Source organism: Apaloderma vittatum, unplaced genomic scaffold, assembly GCF_000703405.1.
Source record: "Apaloderma vittatum isolate BGI_N311 unplaced genomic scaffold, ASM70340v1 scaffold17541, whole genome shotgun sequence".
Lineage (NCBI taxonomy): Eukaryota > Metazoa > Chordata > Aves > Trogoniformes > Trogonidae > Apaloderma > Apaloderma vittatum.
The window spans coordinates 14,489-31,508 of record NW_009699802.1 but is presented as its reverse complement, the minus strand read 5'-3'; the positions used below and the strand labels follow the sequence as shown (position 1 = coordinate 31,508).

Sequence of the window (17,020 nt, the reverse complement as noted above, 5' to 3'; positions counted from 1 at the left end):
CTGAACCCCTCAGAGGTGTTTGGTAAGGGGCAGTGTGTGGGCCTGGTCCTCCGGTCCACTGTGAAGGGAAACAGTGGACTGGCCTCACCAGGCCCAGTGGGCGTCTGGCTTTGCCCCAGGTCTCTCTGTGGGATACATGTGCCCTGGGTCCAAGGGCAGCATGGGGCTCAGAGGCTTCCCAGCGGAGGGGCTGTTGCAGTGATATCCTTCACCTGCTGCAGGTGACATCATGATTGACTACACGTATGTGGAGTGCACGTCAGCTGTCATGCAGTCACTGAGACACTTCCAAGAGGAGTTCCCTGAGCACAGAGCCCCAGAGATCAGGTGAGGCACTGAGATGAGAAGCAGGTAGGGGAGCAGGCTGTGAATGTCCTGTGCTGCCTGCCATGGCCTCTGTTGGCACAGTCCCTGCTAGGCCATGTCAAAGTCTTGCCTGGACCTCTGCACTGGCATGGAGCATCCCCTGTGGTGGCCCTTGCTGCGATGCTGGTGACTTCTCCAAACCAAGGAGCAGGGCTTAGAGTGTTTGGGATCAACCTGGGAGAAATTGATAGGGATCTACCTACCTCTTGACTTGATGGTTACCTTGATCTTGTATCAGGTTATAGGGCTGGTCCCGTCTTGTGTGCTGGCATGAGGCAGAAAAGCACCCAGCTGGTAGATAATTTAACTTGGATGCTGAGCAATGTAGCTCCCTGTCTGCATGCTCCTGCCTCCTGAGCCCTCTGGTAATGGAACCCATCAAAGTCTCAGAGGGACTGAAGGATGCCCCTGATGAAGCAGCACCTGAGCTGCTTCTGAAGCAGGTGTTTTTCTCCTGACCAGGGAGGCTCTGCAGGAGGGCCTGGATTTCTGTTGCAAGAAGCAGCGAGCTGACGGGTCGTGGGAAGGGTAAGTGATGTTCCCAGTGCCCACTTTTCCCCTGGCAGCCCGAGTGGGAGAGGGACCACGATGGCAAACATTTCCTAGCTGGCAGGGTCTGTGGGAGGAGCAAGTAGAGGCTGATCCTCTTCTAGCTCCTGCGCTTTGTTCTCCTTTCCTCTCTCTCCAGTCCGGGTGGAGTGGGCACCTCATGCATTGTACAAGACATGGACAACCCCTGGGGGTTAGGGTGGCCTCAGCCTCTATGGTCCCAGAGTGTCTGCTGATGCTAGAGTGAACTGGGAGTAGGTGCTGGTGGGACTGGGCATGGTTACGCCGTAGGGGAAGGCAAGATGCAGCTGTGTGCCTGGCTCTGCTCTTGCTGTGAATACATCTGTATGGCAGCCTGCCTCTACCTGCAGCCTAGCAGCCCTGACAGTACTCTCCCCTTTCTCCTAGGAGCTGGGGAGTTTGTTTCACCTATGGCACCTGGTTTGGTCTGGAGGCGTTTGCCAGTATGCAGTACACATACCACAACGGGTGAGAAGGGGCTCTCTGGTTCTCCTGCCCCTAGGCAGGGGAGGACTCGGTGGTGGGACTGGGTAGATGGTTTGGCTTCACATGGGCTTCCTTGTCCCAAGTACTGTTTCTCCCAAATCCTGTGCCTGTGATAAGGCCATGGCACTCGCTGCCTGAGCCTCAAAACTCTCAGGACAGTCCCAGCCATGGGCAGGGCAGAGCACAGCTCTTTTGTGCAGCTGGGAAATGGGTGTGGAAACACTCCCTGTCCCCAGCCCTGTCTGATTCTCTGTCCCATTCTTTCAGGTCTGCATGCCGAGAGGTGGCCCAGGCCTGCCAGTTCCTCCTCTCCAAGCGGATGGCAGATGGTGGATGGGGAGAGGACTTTGAGTCGTGCGAGCAGCGCACATACATGCAGAGCGCCACGTCGCAGATCCACAACACGTGCTGGGCCCTGCTGGGGCTCATGGCTGTCAGGTAGGAGCAGCCCTCACCTCTCCAGGCACCACCTGGCCCCGAGTGCTCAGTGAGATGGGAAATGCAGCCTGAATAGTGTGGCAGGGCTGGCACAGGTCCTGGGCCTGGCTGGTGGGGTCCATGCATGCAGTGATGTCACATGATGGCATTGGTCACAAGCCTCCTGCAATGAGACACTTGCCCACATGGTCCTTCACAGGTCACTGAGGTTCATAATGCCAGGCGATTGGGAACCAGTGCAAAACAAAGCTCTGGATCACAACCATATGGCCACCATGTTGCCATGTTCATAGTGACTGGTGTCCAAGGGTTGCAAGGGGCCTGCCTAAAGCACTGAGGTCCCTGCACAAGCTCAGGGCATTCTGGAGGTGGTTGAGTTCCATAAGCGCATGGACAGTTTGCAGACAGTTTGGATAAGAGTGGTCACATCTCTCTTGTGTTTGCAGGTACCCTGACATTGATGTGCTGGAAAAGGGCATCAAAGTGTTGATTGATAAACAGCTTCCCAATGGGGACTGGCCTCAGGTACATCTTTCCTCTGGTCTTTCCAAGGGGTTCCCTTATGTTGTGGATGTCCTGGGCGTTGTGCAGCCATTGCGATGGTGTGCCTTCCCTCACCTAGAAGGAAAGCCACATGTGGCTTTGGTGGGGCGCTTCAGGAAGGCAGTGAGCTCAGCATCGCATCCTGGTCTCCTGTCACCCATACCACCTTGCTCTCTCTCTCTCAGGAGAACATTGCTGGGGTGTTCAACAAGTCGTGTGCCATCAGTTACACTGCGTACCGCAATGTCTTCCCCATCTGGACACTAGGCCGTTTCTGCCGGCTGCATCCCAACAGCCCTCTTGCTGGGCAACTGCAGCCCAGCTTCTCGGCTGTGGTGGAGAAGACCTTGCAGGACACCTTGTCTTTCTGAACCCTGGCCATTGCAGATGCCATGGCCTCTGACTCGTCCTAGATATCAGCTGCTTCATGGAGCCATGAAGGTGTTTGCTGCATAGGATATCTCAGTGCTGATAACACACAGACCACTGCCTCTGCCAGGAAGGAGTGCTGCTGTGGTGCTGCAGAGCCTCTGCTTTCTCTTGAACCTCTTCTAACATTCCACTTTTAAAGGTGTTTTTTTTTTTTCCCCAGGTATAGCCTCTCTCCCAGAACAGGGAGTGAAGTGCCTTTTCAGGCCAGTTTGGTGATCTGCAAGAGCTGGCAAGCTGTACTACACATCTAGACAGGCTCTTTCATTCTGGGTACAGCAAGGCTGCCTTTATCTTCCCTTCATGCTGTCCAGGTTGGATGTCTGCAGCAAGAGGGGGATTTGGAGCCTCTCCTGTGCCCAGCATTGTGATGGGGTGCACCGCGCAACCCTTGCTGAGTTGGTCTCTGTGCTGTGGGTGCCAGCAACTGCCTTTGAAGTGCTCTTTGCTCTGGAGCCTGTGCTAGGAGGGGAAGATGGACAGATGGGAAAGAGGAGTGCTTGGCTTGGTTTTCTTACAGTTCTGTCTCCCAGGTGGTGACACCTGGCTTCCCAGAGCCTCACAGGTGAAGTCACCAGCATCATTTCCACTTTGAAAGAGAGAAAACTGAAGCAGAAAGCACTGAGGTGGTGAATATCAGGGCACAGCCTGGGTCCCTGGGCTTCATCCTTCCCCCAGCACAGCAGGTGCCTCTGTTCAGGCTGTGGTGGAGTTGGGCATTCACATTTCTTTGTCAGAGTTGAAGTTGTGTTGACTGACAGGTTAATAAATGGCTAATGGTGTTCCAAGTAAAACTCAACTGTGTGTCGGTCTCCTTATGATCTCCCCAGTGTGTGTCCCAAGCGGAGGGGAGCTTGCACAGCAGCGTCCTCTAACCTGGCCTGGGTCACCTGTCCCCACTGGTATGGGCACCATCTCCACCAACAAGCAATCACTATCGTGGGGTTTTCTTTAGAGGAAGACAAAAATCTCTACTAAACATGTAAGCAGCACCAAGCACTGGCTTCTGTCCACAGACACACGGACACACACAGAGACACAGAGACACACACAGACACAGACACACACACACACAGACACAGACACAGACACAGACACAGACACACACACACACACACACACAGAGCTGTAGCTTACTGATTTGGATTGGCAATAATGAAATTAAAGAAACAGTAACAGTTAATGTTACAGTATCTATTAATTACTGTACAGTATAGTAGTTGCTCTACTGTAGAGTGTTAAGAAGTTAAGCTCTTGTTAAAGAGAACACTCTGTTGGACGAGAAGCCTTTTCAGTCCTAAGGTGTGTCAACTGTTGAATGAGATCAGGCTCTCTGGCATCACCTCCTATGATTCTGAATGCTCAGGTGTAATGAACACCCCTGTGTTTCTGCCTCCAGGGCGTTCCTTTCCAGTCTTGGAAGACTGCATTATTGCCACACCTCATAATAGCAGGCAAGAACCAAGTCAGTTTCTTTCCCTGTCAGCAGCAGCCACATGTGACAGCAACTTATTCCTGTTCCCGTCAGGAAGAGAAGGTAGCCAAGGGCATTGTCAGACAGGACGTGCGCAAATAAACAAAGCTTCATTGTTGTTTTGCTTCTCTAAGTTTTACCTGCGTGCTTGAGGAGCACTTGATTCATGAATGTGTACTTCTAGAACTTGGAAGTCCATCCACTCAGCCAGCACTGGACCCTGATGAGAATTGCAAGCTCGGAAGCCTGGCATGACGAGCTGTCCTGCAATCCGTGTGTCAGGCTCCTCACTTGCATGCTATAGCCACGTGGCAGTTATGGTTCTGACAAGGCAAGTCAATTTGTAATTTACACAACTGGGACTGGGGTCTTTTTTAACCTTTCTCTCAGGATGGAAAAATCAATGACACAGGAGTTCCCCCATACGATGTTACTTTCAAAGGAAACAAAACAAAATACAAGCAAACAAACAAAACCGACCACCACAAACGAAATCCCCAGCGCTGCGATGCCTAAGGCTTCCGAGCGGGACCAACAGATCTGCTAGTATCTCAGTGAGGCTTTCGAGAACCAGCAATGTTAAACAGCCCCAGTCCCAAAACTGACCCCTGAGAAATGTCACATGCCATGGGCCTCCCCTCAGACACTGAGGCAAAAAAATCATTCAGTACCTGTCGTGGTTTGACCCTGGCCAGGAGCCAGGTACCCAGTACCTCAGCCTTCTCCACGCCCCGAGTAACCAGCTCTCCTGTGTCCTTCCGGAGAGGACCAATATTATCCTTGCATCACTGACATACCTATAGAAGTTTTGCTTGTTGCCCTTGACATCCCTGTCCAGATTTAATTCTATCAGGGCTTTGGCTTTCCTCTAACCTGGTCCCTCACTGCTCAGACAATTTCTCTGTATTCCTCCCAGACAACTGGGATAAATAATGATAAATTAGCCTAGATGAATAAGCCAGCTAGGAATAAAGCAATGCTCAAAACATTCAAGTGTGAACTATCTCTTAAAAGAAAAAAACAACCAAAACCACAAAAATAACCCCACCACAGCATACAACATACCAAATTATACTTCAGTATTAAAACATATTATCATGTGCAAAACTTACCATTTGCAAAATGAAATACAAACGTGTGCCAGGGGTTTTGGATACATGGCAAACTGAAAAAAAAATATGCCACAGATCTCTACGTACAACACACATGTCACTTGTGACATTTTTATAACCATCTGCCTTTTATGTTACACTGCTCACACCAGATGTGGGGAGAATCCCGTGTCCCTCTAAAGTCCTAATCGGCTTCAGCCGGACCCAAAACATCAACCCCAGCATTAGCTCTCATGGGCAAATCCGTAGGAGACATATTTAATATTATTTTTATCTCTGCGTACACAAGACTGACTTCTGCATTTCACCTACTGAGTAACTTGGAACCATGAAATGCTACAACACGTTCTTCAGTCCAAGACACATTTTGATGTTGGTGACAGCGTAGACAAAATAGGAAGTGTTCTCCTTCACCTTACCGATATATTTCATTCTCTGCTAACACAGTGTCTGGGATGGGTGCTGTCAAATCCCTCAGTCCTGTGAAAAACTCTTTTGGAAAGGACAAGCTTTTTCATATAAAAATCCCAGACTGAAGTCTCCAAGGGACAGAACGTGGACTGAGCCACAAGACAACAACAAGTCATCAATGCTCTAATGAAAAAACCACACAAAAAACCCACAAAACTTGTGGAGGAAAAAGAAAAACAACCAAGCCACAAAACAAAGCACAACACAAATCAAATCTCCAGTGTCCTGATGCTTAAGGCTACAAAAAACAATTGGCAGATTTGCTAGCGTCTCAGTAAGGTTTTTGAAATACAACTATAAGACTTTTTTAAAACTTAGTGACTGAAATAGCATCAAGCTTTTATCATGAAAACACAGTTGTTGCTTATGAACACCTGAACTCTTACCACCAGTTTCTTTCCTTCTTTAGCACAAAATGACTTTCACGGAATCCTTTAAAAGCAATTCTATCATTTACCAGAAGCAGAAGATTGCACTTTCAGGAGAATACAGAGAGGGTGAAGCTTTGCCTAGGTGGAACAGGCTCTGGAACAGGCTCTGTCTTTTAGTCTTTTTATACTAAAACATCTCACAGAAAAAGCACAGGAGAGTTGGCACATTCCTTGTGCTAACTTTCAAAGGTCATACTACAAGCACCTTCAGAAAAATGCAGACGTACCTTGTACTCACAGACCATGGTAAATTCTTTGCATCTTTTGAGCTCTCACAGTAGAGGAATGTGAAATCGCGGTGAAGTGGTGGCAGGTGATGATCTGCTGAGTGAGATTAAAAATTATTTAGTGTAAAGCCAAGTGGGAATCTAATCTAAAGCTTTCTTTTTTTCTTCTTTTTTTTTCTTGTTTGTTTGTTTTTGTGAAGGGTTGTGAGACCACAAGGGTTGTGAAGACCGACAAAAATCGAGCTTAAACATCAGTTTCACTCATGCTTCAGGCAGGACGTTTCTGCAGGCATAATCAAGTGATGCACATAAATATAAAATGCTATTTCCAACTTGCCCCTATAATTAGTGTGAACAAACAGAAGAGAACACAACAGCTTTTGCTGTGGGTCTGGGCCAGGCACCCTGTGAGCCCCGAAGGGCCGCATTCTCTCCCCTTTGCCAGCCCCACACAGCCAACCGGCAGCCACAGGGCCCAGCCCCAGCGCCACTTTCCTCAGGGCTTCTTTCCTTGGCCCGACTTGTGTTCATGGTTGTGGCCACCAGACCAACACACCAAAAACTCCACTGCCCTGAGGCCTGGACAGCATCACCCCCTCCCATTGCCACTGCCTGTCCCTGGGCCTCCTCTCTCAGGTACCAGTTGCTCTGTACCATCTGCGACTTTCTTACCCCTTCATTTCCCGTCTTGTTCAACTGTCTTGATGCCAACCCATGGGGTTTACTGGGTTTTTTAACCAATTCTCTGTCCCATCCCCATGGAACAGGATAGGTGGAAGGCATCTAGGGAGGAATAACACCAGGCACCAGTACAGATTAGGGATCATCCTGCTGTAAAGCAGCCCCTTGGAGTCCTAGTGGACAGTGAGTTGTCCTTGGGCCACTGTGCCCTTGTGGGCAAGAGGGCCAATGGGATCCTGGGGGTGCATTAAGAGAAGTGTGTCCAGGAGGTCTAGGGAGGTTCTCCTCTCCCTCTGCTCTGCCCTGGTGAGACCACATCTGGAACACGGTGTCCAGTTTTGGGCTCCCCAGTTCGAGAGAGACAGGGACCTACTGGAGAGAGCCCAGCAGAGAGCTGGGAAGAGAGACTGAGAGACCTGGGGCTGTTCAGCCTTGAAAGGAGATGGCTGAGAGGGAACCTTATTAACGTATAGAAATATCTGAGGGGTGGGGGTCAAGGGGAAGGAGACGATCTCTTCTCAGTGGTGCCCAGCAACAGAACAAGAAATACTGGGTTTAAGTTAGAACACAGGAAGTTCCACCTCAACGTGAGGAGAAACTTCTTCACTGTGAGGGTGACAGAGCCCTGGCACAGGCTGCCCAGAGAGGGTGTGGAGTCTCCTTCTCTGGAGACTTTCAAAACCCATCTGGACGTGTTCCTGTGTGACCTACTGTAGGTGACTCTGCTCTGGCAGGGAGCTGGACTAGATGATGTCTGGAGGCCCCTTCCAACCCCGAACATTCTATGATTCTATGATCTCCAGGGGTGGGGCCATTCCCCTCCTGGGCCATCTCACATTTACTGCTGAAGTACAAGTGTTCATCAAGGTGACTCTCCCTCAGTCAGCTCATCCAAAAGAGAAAGACACCACAAAGGTGATGTGAAAACCAAGAGTATTTATTATAACAGAAGCAAAAGTCAACAAGAGCTGGAGTCAGTTGCTGGGAGGAGAAGGCAGCTCAGAGCAGTGGCTCTAATAGAGCAGGACCTTCCTTCCAGCACGCCTGCCCCTTAAGAGCTCTGAGAAGAAAACTCCGCAATTGGAACCCTTGCTATTAAAAAAACCTAACCAGCAGTGCTGTTTAGCCAAGTAAATTAATAACACAAAGGAAAACAAATATTTGGAGGAAAAGATCCAAACTTGTATTATCAATCACAGTCATCTTTTTTTTGGCCTTATGGACAGGGAGATTGAAAAATTACATAGCTTCCAGAGACAGACAAGGATTCACCTCTGGGTAAATCAGTTACAATCTTACACATGCTCCCTGGGAAGGGATCTAGCATCTGAATCTATCTGTTCTTCAGCTTTCAAGGACTTAAAACAGCTTGGACAGAAACGGGACTTCCACTGGCATCACCAACAACTCTTAAAAATCATACTACTTGGAAGTGCTTCTTCACTTGAAACCCAAACTAAACAGAATCCATTGCTTCTGCAGGACAGAAAGCCAGATCCGTACTTCTCCACAGCCTTATCAGACTACTGGTAAGACCCAGTGCCAGGAGACTGGTAAAACATAGGAATTGGAAAAAATAGGTCCTGTGGCTCCTTGAAGGACTGGGGCTAACTACACAGGTCCAGATACTTTCTCTTGCAAATTTCCCTGTGGAAATCCATTCCAGATGTGGCTTGTAGTGTATTCTTATCTCTCTACTTTTTAATCGACTGATGCTGTGGAACTTGGAAGATCAACTGTAGAACTTGGAAGATCAACTGTGGAAATGTGGAACTTGGAAGATCAATTGTTTCCGCAGGGTTGACGTTATCTTCGGCATCTGCTTACATCCGTTTAATACTTTTCTTCCCACTTCGTTGTTCACTTCTGTCAGGATGGTTACAAGATCCTTGCGGCTTGAATAAAAATGAGGAGAAGTTACACTGAAATATTTTGGAAGTTGCATTTACGCCAAGAAGCTGATCTGTGCTTGCTCCAACAAAGTGGTATCTCAGGGAAGGGTAGTATCTTCCGCTCATCCTGCCTGTCACTGAAATTTCACACTCCATTGTGTAACCCCAGAATTCTGTGTGTTTGGGGGAATAAAAGCAACCTCTGTGTAGCATCGCTTTACCAGCAAAGGCCGTCCCCCTGCTTTGGTTACTGCCAGAAGAGTGCATTAACAGAACCAAACCTATGCATTCTCCATGCCCTCTTCTGGACACCATGAGAAAGTGAGTGATGTCAGAGAAGAAATTCTATTTTCTAAATCAAATTTACGATGGGGGTGGAAGGGAGGCAAGAATGAAAATGATGACCAAATAAAACTCTTTTTTTTTCTGTGTAATCACTCAATAAATTCGCCTCTCATCAGGTGTCACTGGAAGTAGAAACATGCTAAAAAACATGCACACGCATATGCACACTCACTGATATGCAATGTTCCAGGATTACAACCCTGGTTCCGTAACAGGCAAACTAGGAGAAGTCATTTGTACTTTGGTTCATCTGTTGAATAATAACAATGCCCAGCTTCAGAATAATTACTTTTCTGCACTTGTCTTGGAGGTAAAAGGTTATATAGCATAAAAGGTTATATGTTATAAAATACTGATGTTTCAGCATACCATGTGTAAGCATGTATGTCTGCAATACCCCAAATACACATGGATTAAAAGCAGTACTTACAGTGGGCAAAGAGACTCCAACTTGTCACAGAGGCATTGAATGTAAATACTGCCGGTCTCTGTGTCGCGGTAGCACTCGTAGTCTTCCACTGTAGCCATGCCAACCAGAATATCAGCCAGATCAGGAATAGAAGTCAGAGGGGTAGCATCTGTCTCAAGACGGCCAGAGAAGTCTTCTTTTACTGTGACAGGTGGATGACCTACAGAGCCTTGGCAAGCCTGGATGAAAAACAGCTTGGGTTTGCCAGCAAGAGAAGGACAATTGGATCCACTGAAGCAGGACACTAAATCCTTAATATTTACAAGCTTGTGATCAACTCCTGTTATTTTATCTTTTTCACCATGTGACAAAATGAAGCAAACAAAACAGTCCATGTTGCTATGATCTTTTTTGCTGTATTCTTTAACTATCTCATACATTTGCTCTGCTTCTAGATCCATGTGATCCTCTGTCTCAAACTGAAGCCACTTAAAGACCCTCTTCACGGCCTCTGGGGAAAAAAGGCAGAAGGCACTTTTTAAACACAAACAGTGACAAGAAAGATGCTGAAACATCAGTATCAGAAGTGTTCAGATCCCACCAATAAACTCACCTAACTGACCTTTAGCTTGCCAAATCTAGTTAGAGAAACACAAATGTCTAATTCTTTTTTTTTTTTTTTAAACACAGCTCGTTTAAACATCATATCTAAAACAAAAGCAGGTTTCAGATTATTGGAATAATTGGTACAAACTGGCGAAGCTTACTGTCTTAAAGCAAGATTTAACTGTGCACTGTGAAGTGACCTCAGAGGCTTAAGAACAATAAGCAAGTTAAACAAGTCGTACTTATTCAGAATGACATATTCTGCCACACTTCAATGAAGGAGGTCCCTCATTCTGTGAGAATGATCAATTCAGCAAGAAAGAAGGCAGGGTGACCCGATAACAAATGCCAGTCAGACTTCTCAGCGAATGCTGATCTAGGTGTGTGGGCAGTGTGCTGGGAAGCAAGCAGCCTGTAGGCAGGCTGGATGCAGTTAAAGTATCAGTGACATGTGCCTTCATGAACAGATTTTACTTTAAGTTTATCTTAAAAGTGACTCTTGCAAGAAGACAGGCTTTCAGGAAAATTATAAAGCAGTAGCATTGATTTGAGAGTTTAAGGACTTACAAATATTACATCATGATAGCTAAGAATTATCAGCAATTAAAAAGTGAAAAGGTGGAATAGTAATCCCTCTTTCACTATTTGGTACATACGACCAATTAAGATGATGCTCTTTACCTAGAAGAGAAAACAGTTCCTTCTTAAGCCATCAGCTCAACAGCTCGAAGTGGCATATTTCCAGTTTCTACACTGTCATTCCAGTTACTCTGGAGGCAAAGGATCTCAGTGGACAGGATTCTTCTTCACAGGAAAGACTAGGTAATTCTTTCAGAGAATTAATCAGATTAAAAAACAAACGAGTAATTTGATTTTAAAAGTACTTACCTCCATCTTCCTCTGTTCCTTCTCTGACTTCATGCGGATTTTTAAAACTATAGTTGTTAAGAATCACACAGTAACCATGGGGGTTATTTTTCATCTCATATGATTTCTCAGGCTGTAGAAACAAAGAAAGCAGATAAGAAAGCAGTGTCAAGTGCAAAAAAATACAATGAGAGCCAAAACAGAAGAAAGGAAAAGCCTAAGAATACCAGCTAGCTACAAGGGAGAGGAATCCGCTTTGTCTCCCTGAATCCCTCCTCCTCCCTCTCTGTGGTTAGGATATGATTTTGGCATGGGAAAAAGTGAGTACCCTGGAAAATACAGATTTGTGTGTGCAGAGGAAAAGTTCTTGCACCCTACCACTCCCTCTGAGAGTGTGCATTTCTAGTGAGGTAGCAGATACTGCTGTTCCCTTCCCATCTGTCCAGGAGTATCCTGGAAAGGACTTTAATGTCCCAGTCTCCGTTATTGTTAAGATTGGTTTTCCGCACACAACAGGTATGCCTTCATTTCTTGCTTAAAAGGTTGCTGAGAGCCACATCCTCACGTAAGAACAAGGCTTTGTCTGGTTTTGAAAATAGGAATCGCTCCATGGCTACGTAAAAAACCAGAACCCTTCCCCTTCAGCTCTTCTGCCTGCTCAGTCTTAAGAATTTATGATCCCTTCCAGGAATTTATAAATACTCTGAAGGTAATCTTGAGGTATTTCTCACCTGGTGCGGTGTCTCCCCCTCGGCCCCTCGTCTTGGTAGATGCACAGATCCAGACACTGGATAGCGGAACTCGCTCTTAGAATCATTTTCTGAGAGGGAGAAGATAAACAGAACACTTAAGACTAAAATGATTCACTGTGCATATTTCAACACCAAAAAAAAAAACCCAAACAGCACAAGGAATGAGGCAGAGACAACATCATTGTTTTGTCTAGCCAGCCTTGGCAATTTTCTTCTGCTCTTTTAGAGACACAAGCACAGGTCAGCAGCACAAAGACATGCTGGGAAAAATAGTTGGTATCTCCACAGGAAACTGCATGGGCTGTGTAGACGTGTTTAAGGAAATACATGTCCTGAGTCATCCAAAAGGAGGTTCTGGGGAAAAAATTTAAAAGGCGTCTGTCGATGTTGGTTGACACATCCTGTTTCCCAAAGAGTAAGGTCCAGCTGTGATGTCAGAAGCCACTACTGGAGCTACAACAGCCCAGATATACAGAAGTCCTTGAAATTGCACATCTGGTACAGAAGGTGCAGAAAGCTAACAGTTACACTTTAGCCAAGTACCTGGTCTTCAGGGAATTCTCCTCTGACTTAAGAGCAAACAGCCTGGCTAACCAAAAATAATTCTGGCAATCTGCCTCTTTCAGTGGCTGAAAAGCTCTGCTGGTCCAAAACCAGCACTGCACTGGTTCCTGAAATAAAAAATTGCCTTTAAGGCAAAGGGGAGGGAGAAGCAGACCATTTACAAGGCAAGGAACACGCTTCAAGGAGAGATACAAAAAGGTCTGATGGGATAATGAGGTAGTAGAAAACTTCCGAAACCACAGGTACCAAAAGCTGCTCTGCCTATGCTAGGATACCACAAAATCTCTCTCTTATCTTCAGACTCCTAAGTTGCCACAAAAACCACAAAAAGCTCTAAGCTTTTGTCTTAAACAGCATATTAAATAATTCACCTTTTTTTTTTTCTTCATAGGCATCAATTTTTTTCTTTATGTCAACTCTAAATTCCTTAAATATCTCTTTCAGCACTGAGAGGTTATCTTCTTTAATTATCGTAAGTCTTTGCATTTCCAGGAAGACCTGCAACATTGACTGGTAAAACAAAAACACATAACCCAAACTCAGAGTGACCTTCAATAACTGTAGTATCACACACTTCTGAAAACAGCAGAAGACATCATCCTTATTCCCAGAGACTGGCCAGCTACGAATCAATTTCTTTTTCCTCCCAACTGAAACCCATCAAACTGAAGAAACACAACAATGAGGTTAAGATTTTGTTCCGACAGTGCAAAGCACTGACGTGGGTAACAACACGGCATCCTGGTATGCCCCTGTGTTCAGAGGAAGTGCTCTTAAGCCATCTAGCTTTTCTGTGCCGTTTTACATTTTCTACTACAGAAAAGGTGTTCAGGGCTAATTTTGTTTTTTAAAGCTCAATAGTCCACCAAGTTGGAGGTAAGGCTGCTAATTTTCCTACAGGTGCCACAATACAAATAGTACTTCTTAATAGTGCTTCTTAATAATACCAAGAAGTTTTATAACACTGTTCATTATTTACAATATAAGTATTAAACTAGCTCAAGAAACCTCTTAATGCTTTCACGGAGGAGTTAAGAAAATGCTGTTACCCCAAATTACAACAAAGAAGAAAATATACCCAATGACACACAAAAAAATGGTGGTTGAACTCACATTAGAACTTCATTTTCTGTCTCCAAACTATTGTTTTTCCTCCAGCAAACATGACTCTTCCAAGATACAGAACGCTTACAAAAGTCAAGCAAAGACAAAAGGAAGACCATGATGGACTTTGCAAGAAAAGATTAGGAGACAGGTAGTGGAGAGAAAATACTAACAGGAGACCAAAAAAGCACAGAGAAAAGATAAAATGTGAAAAAAGAGGGTCCATTCTTTCACAGAGCAGCTATCAGCTAACATCACAATCCTTTCAACAACTGACTTTAGTAAGAGCAGATTGCTTTCTCTTTCCCCTCTTCTTACAAGAACTAGTAGACTCTGAACTTGCAAGAAACTTATCAAAATCAATTTGCGTACAGCATTATCCTGGAGCTTGTTCTTTGGTATTTTTTTCTGGACCAGTAACTTCACGGTCTCCACATCACCTGAAGCCAAGTCCTCTGCAATTTCATATAGCAGTTGTCTGGCAATAAAGAGCAGAAAAAGACCAACTAATAAGTCCATGAGAGGTAAACACCACAATTACACATTTAAACTGCAAAATTTAAAACTCACAGTGGCAAGTATTCATGCTGAAGTAAGTACAATTGTCCTGGGATATTCATAAGGCAATAGTGCAGATAGAAAACATGAGAGCACAGAACAGAACTGCTGTTCTTTTTGCACGCAAAGGTTTACTACTTCTGTGCTCACCTGTAGGCTGACACCTTTGTCCTGCCTGGGATCTGAAGCTCTCTCTCCACCTCCTCTCCGCTGGAGCGCAGGTGGGCAGCCAGGATGTCCCTCCGATTGATCCGGTAGAGCAGCTCCTTCAGGAAGGACAGGTTCCCCTCGTTGATCAAGTCCTTCTCCTGCAGCGCTTCGAAGAAGGCCTTGGGCTCATGGATGGCTTCAAGCCTCTTCATGGAGATGTGGTCCAGGCACAGGAACTTCAGAGCTGCCAGGTTATCAGTGATCAAAGCCTCAGAAACGTGAAAAAGGAGTTTCTGGAAGTCCATATTCATTTCACATCAGGATTTGGAGCTAAACACAAACAGAAGTTGATTTAATTTGTCAGTGACAGTAGTGCAACAACACGATGGAAAAGGTATCACATCGTGTAGAGCAGCCCAAAATAAATCCATGCAATCCAAAGTACTTCAGTAGAGAGAGGCTGTAATGCAATCACAACCTTGATGTTTAGCTCTCCTGGTTCTCAAGACATCACAAGGAATATAAAAAACTCTGTACTAAGTGAAATTGTCAGAGAAAGTCACAGATCATTCATGCTTCCTATGGTGTGTCTAGACAGCAAGAAGTATGGACATACAGCATGTACAATCCTGGGAGGCTGCTGCTGTTTCAGTTTCGTTTTGGGTTTGTGGGTTTTTTGGGGGTTTGATCCCATTTGGGAGCAAGAACCATGTGCAGTTCTGAAATACAGACTATGCGGTAAATGCGACTGACAGGTTTTACACCACAACAAAGATAAAGGTTTTAGACCGTGACAAAGATAAGAGTCCACGTGGGTATAAATCTTCTAAACTATCTGGCTTCTCCTTTCTTTACACACTACTTCTGACCCTGGTCAGCATAGCCAACGCACCTCTTCCTGTTTTGGATTATCTGCATCAATTAAAGCTCGGTTCCCAGCTCTCAATCATTTCATAATACTCAAACCAAACACAGATCATGTCTACCCCTTTTAAAAAGGTCAGGACAATTCTTGTTAAAGTAGTTGTGTTTCACTGAGCATCAAATACTACCTCCCTTCTCCAGCACCTCCTCTATCAGCTTTACAAATATTAAACTTTGCTTATGGGTCCAACTTTTGAGCACAAGAGAAAATAAGAAAATACCCAGTGCAAGCTTTCCAACTGTCTCTCCCTAACACTTAAAAGACTTGCCTCCACTGTTTCTCCAGTAAGAGAATCATTTGCCACTTCATTCTGTCTACCTTAAATCTACCTTACAAATCTCTGAAGAGAAAGTCTATAGAAATGCAGTCAGTCAAGCTCCCTTGTCCTATCGACCTCACTGGAGACAGGAAAAGTGGACAATAGCAAATCAAAACTTCCTACTCCCACACTACTGGAATATTAGGAAACCCATTTTAATGTTACTGCTTTTTGAGGGTTCGGCCTGGGCCTGCCACCGAACGCTAAGAGACGCTCTCTAACCGCTCTCCCTCCTCAAGCAGGAAGGAAAAGAAAATGAGGCAGAGAAACTTATGGACTGGAAAACAAAACTAAACAGCTTTAGTAAAAAAAAACGGTAAAAACCCCTATATACATACACACATTTATATATATATAAAAACCAGTATCAGAGTTTACTCCTTCCCCGACAGCAACCCACTCACACTGGAGAGCAGATGGCACCGGGGCAGCCCCAGGCTCAGCAGCAGAGCAGAACCAGGCACAGGGGTCGGATTCAGGAACTCAGGATCGAGATTAAAGGCAGATGGTGGGAGAGAGCCCTCCTCAGATGCCGGCCATTGAAGAAGAACCTTCAAGTCCGTGATTCCACAGTTTTATACTGAATATGACGTATCAGAATATGGCGTAATATGGAATGGAATGCTCTTGTTGGCCAGCTGTCCTGTCTGTTACTCACTGGAGGAACCACCTTTTTACTTCCTTGTGACCCTTTTACTTCTTCCCGGCATGCCCAGCACAGCACACAACATGCAGCAGTGACCTTGGCCATTATAGGAATAAGTATAAGCAAAAGCCTTTCTGCATTTCAGTCCAAGGCAGTAACTACAAATCAGGTGGTATCACTTCTAGTAGCAGACACTGTCTGCAAAGCCACGCTGCTAACTCCAGAAAGTGCAGCCTTTCAAGTGGAAACTGAGCTGAGAAGTAACATCACTACACAGAACTAGTTCTATTTTGCTCAATCCAGGACATTGCTACTGTAAATCTGTTAATGTTTCAATCGCAGGGCTAGTAACTCCAGAGTAGTCCAGCTGACTAACTGAATCAGTACTACTGGAAATATATTTAAAATAAAAATAAAAATAGCAGACAATTCTACTCCTCTCTCCTCGAAGGACCATGCTACAGCAAAGCACCTTTTTGTGGCATGCCCTTGCCCACAGTCGGCATTCTGTTAGTTAGCAAGAATGAACATACAATTGAACCTTAAACCTTTGCCTATCAAAACCCCCTGACACAACAGCAAAACCCGCATTGTGGTGCAGCACGTACAATTCATGCTCTGCTCCTAAATACAGTTTTCTTTAAATTAATTTGAA

At 45.5% G+C, this 17,020-nt stretch overlaps 2 protein-coding genes across 2 annotated transcripts in view; one reads left to right on the top strand and one right to left on the bottom strand.

Annotated features, from left to right (window-relative positions):
- Positions 1–2,774, top strand: part of LSS (lanosterol synthase (2,3-oxidosqualene-lanosterol cyclase)) — a gene marked incomplete at its 5' end in the record, with an annotated part of 8,592 nt that extends 5,818 nt beyond the window's left edge. Inside the window, 7 exon segments of the mRNA XM_009878552.1 lie at positions 1–22; positions 222–327; positions 829–894; positions 1,324–1,404; positions 1,690–1,860; positions 2,307–2,385; positions 2,589–2,774. The exon segment at positions 1–22 is cut by the window's left edge and continues 102 nt beyond it. Of these exon segments, the coding sequence (XP_009876854.1) occupies positions 1–22; positions 222–327; positions 829–894; positions 1,324–1,404; positions 1,690–1,860; positions 2,307–2,385; positions 2,589–2,774 (711 nt within the window).
- A 6,207-nt stretch (positions 2,775–8,981) lies between these two features.
- Positions 8,982–14,786, bottom strand: CASP8 (caspase 8, apoptosis-related cysteine peptidase). The gene is made up of 7 exons (XM_009878551.1): positions 14,476–14,786; positions 14,140–14,245; positions 13,035–13,173; positions 12,079–12,167; positions 11,369–11,480; positions 9,896–10,385; positions 8,982–9,123 (listed from the first exon to the last, which is right to left on the bottom strand). The coding sequence occupies exons 1-7, from the start codon at positions 14,784–14,786 to the stop codon at positions 8,982–8,984; spliced, it is 1,389 nt and encodes a 462-aa protein (XP_009876853.1).
- Between the last annotated feature and the right edge of the window lie 2,234 nt (positions 14,787–17,020).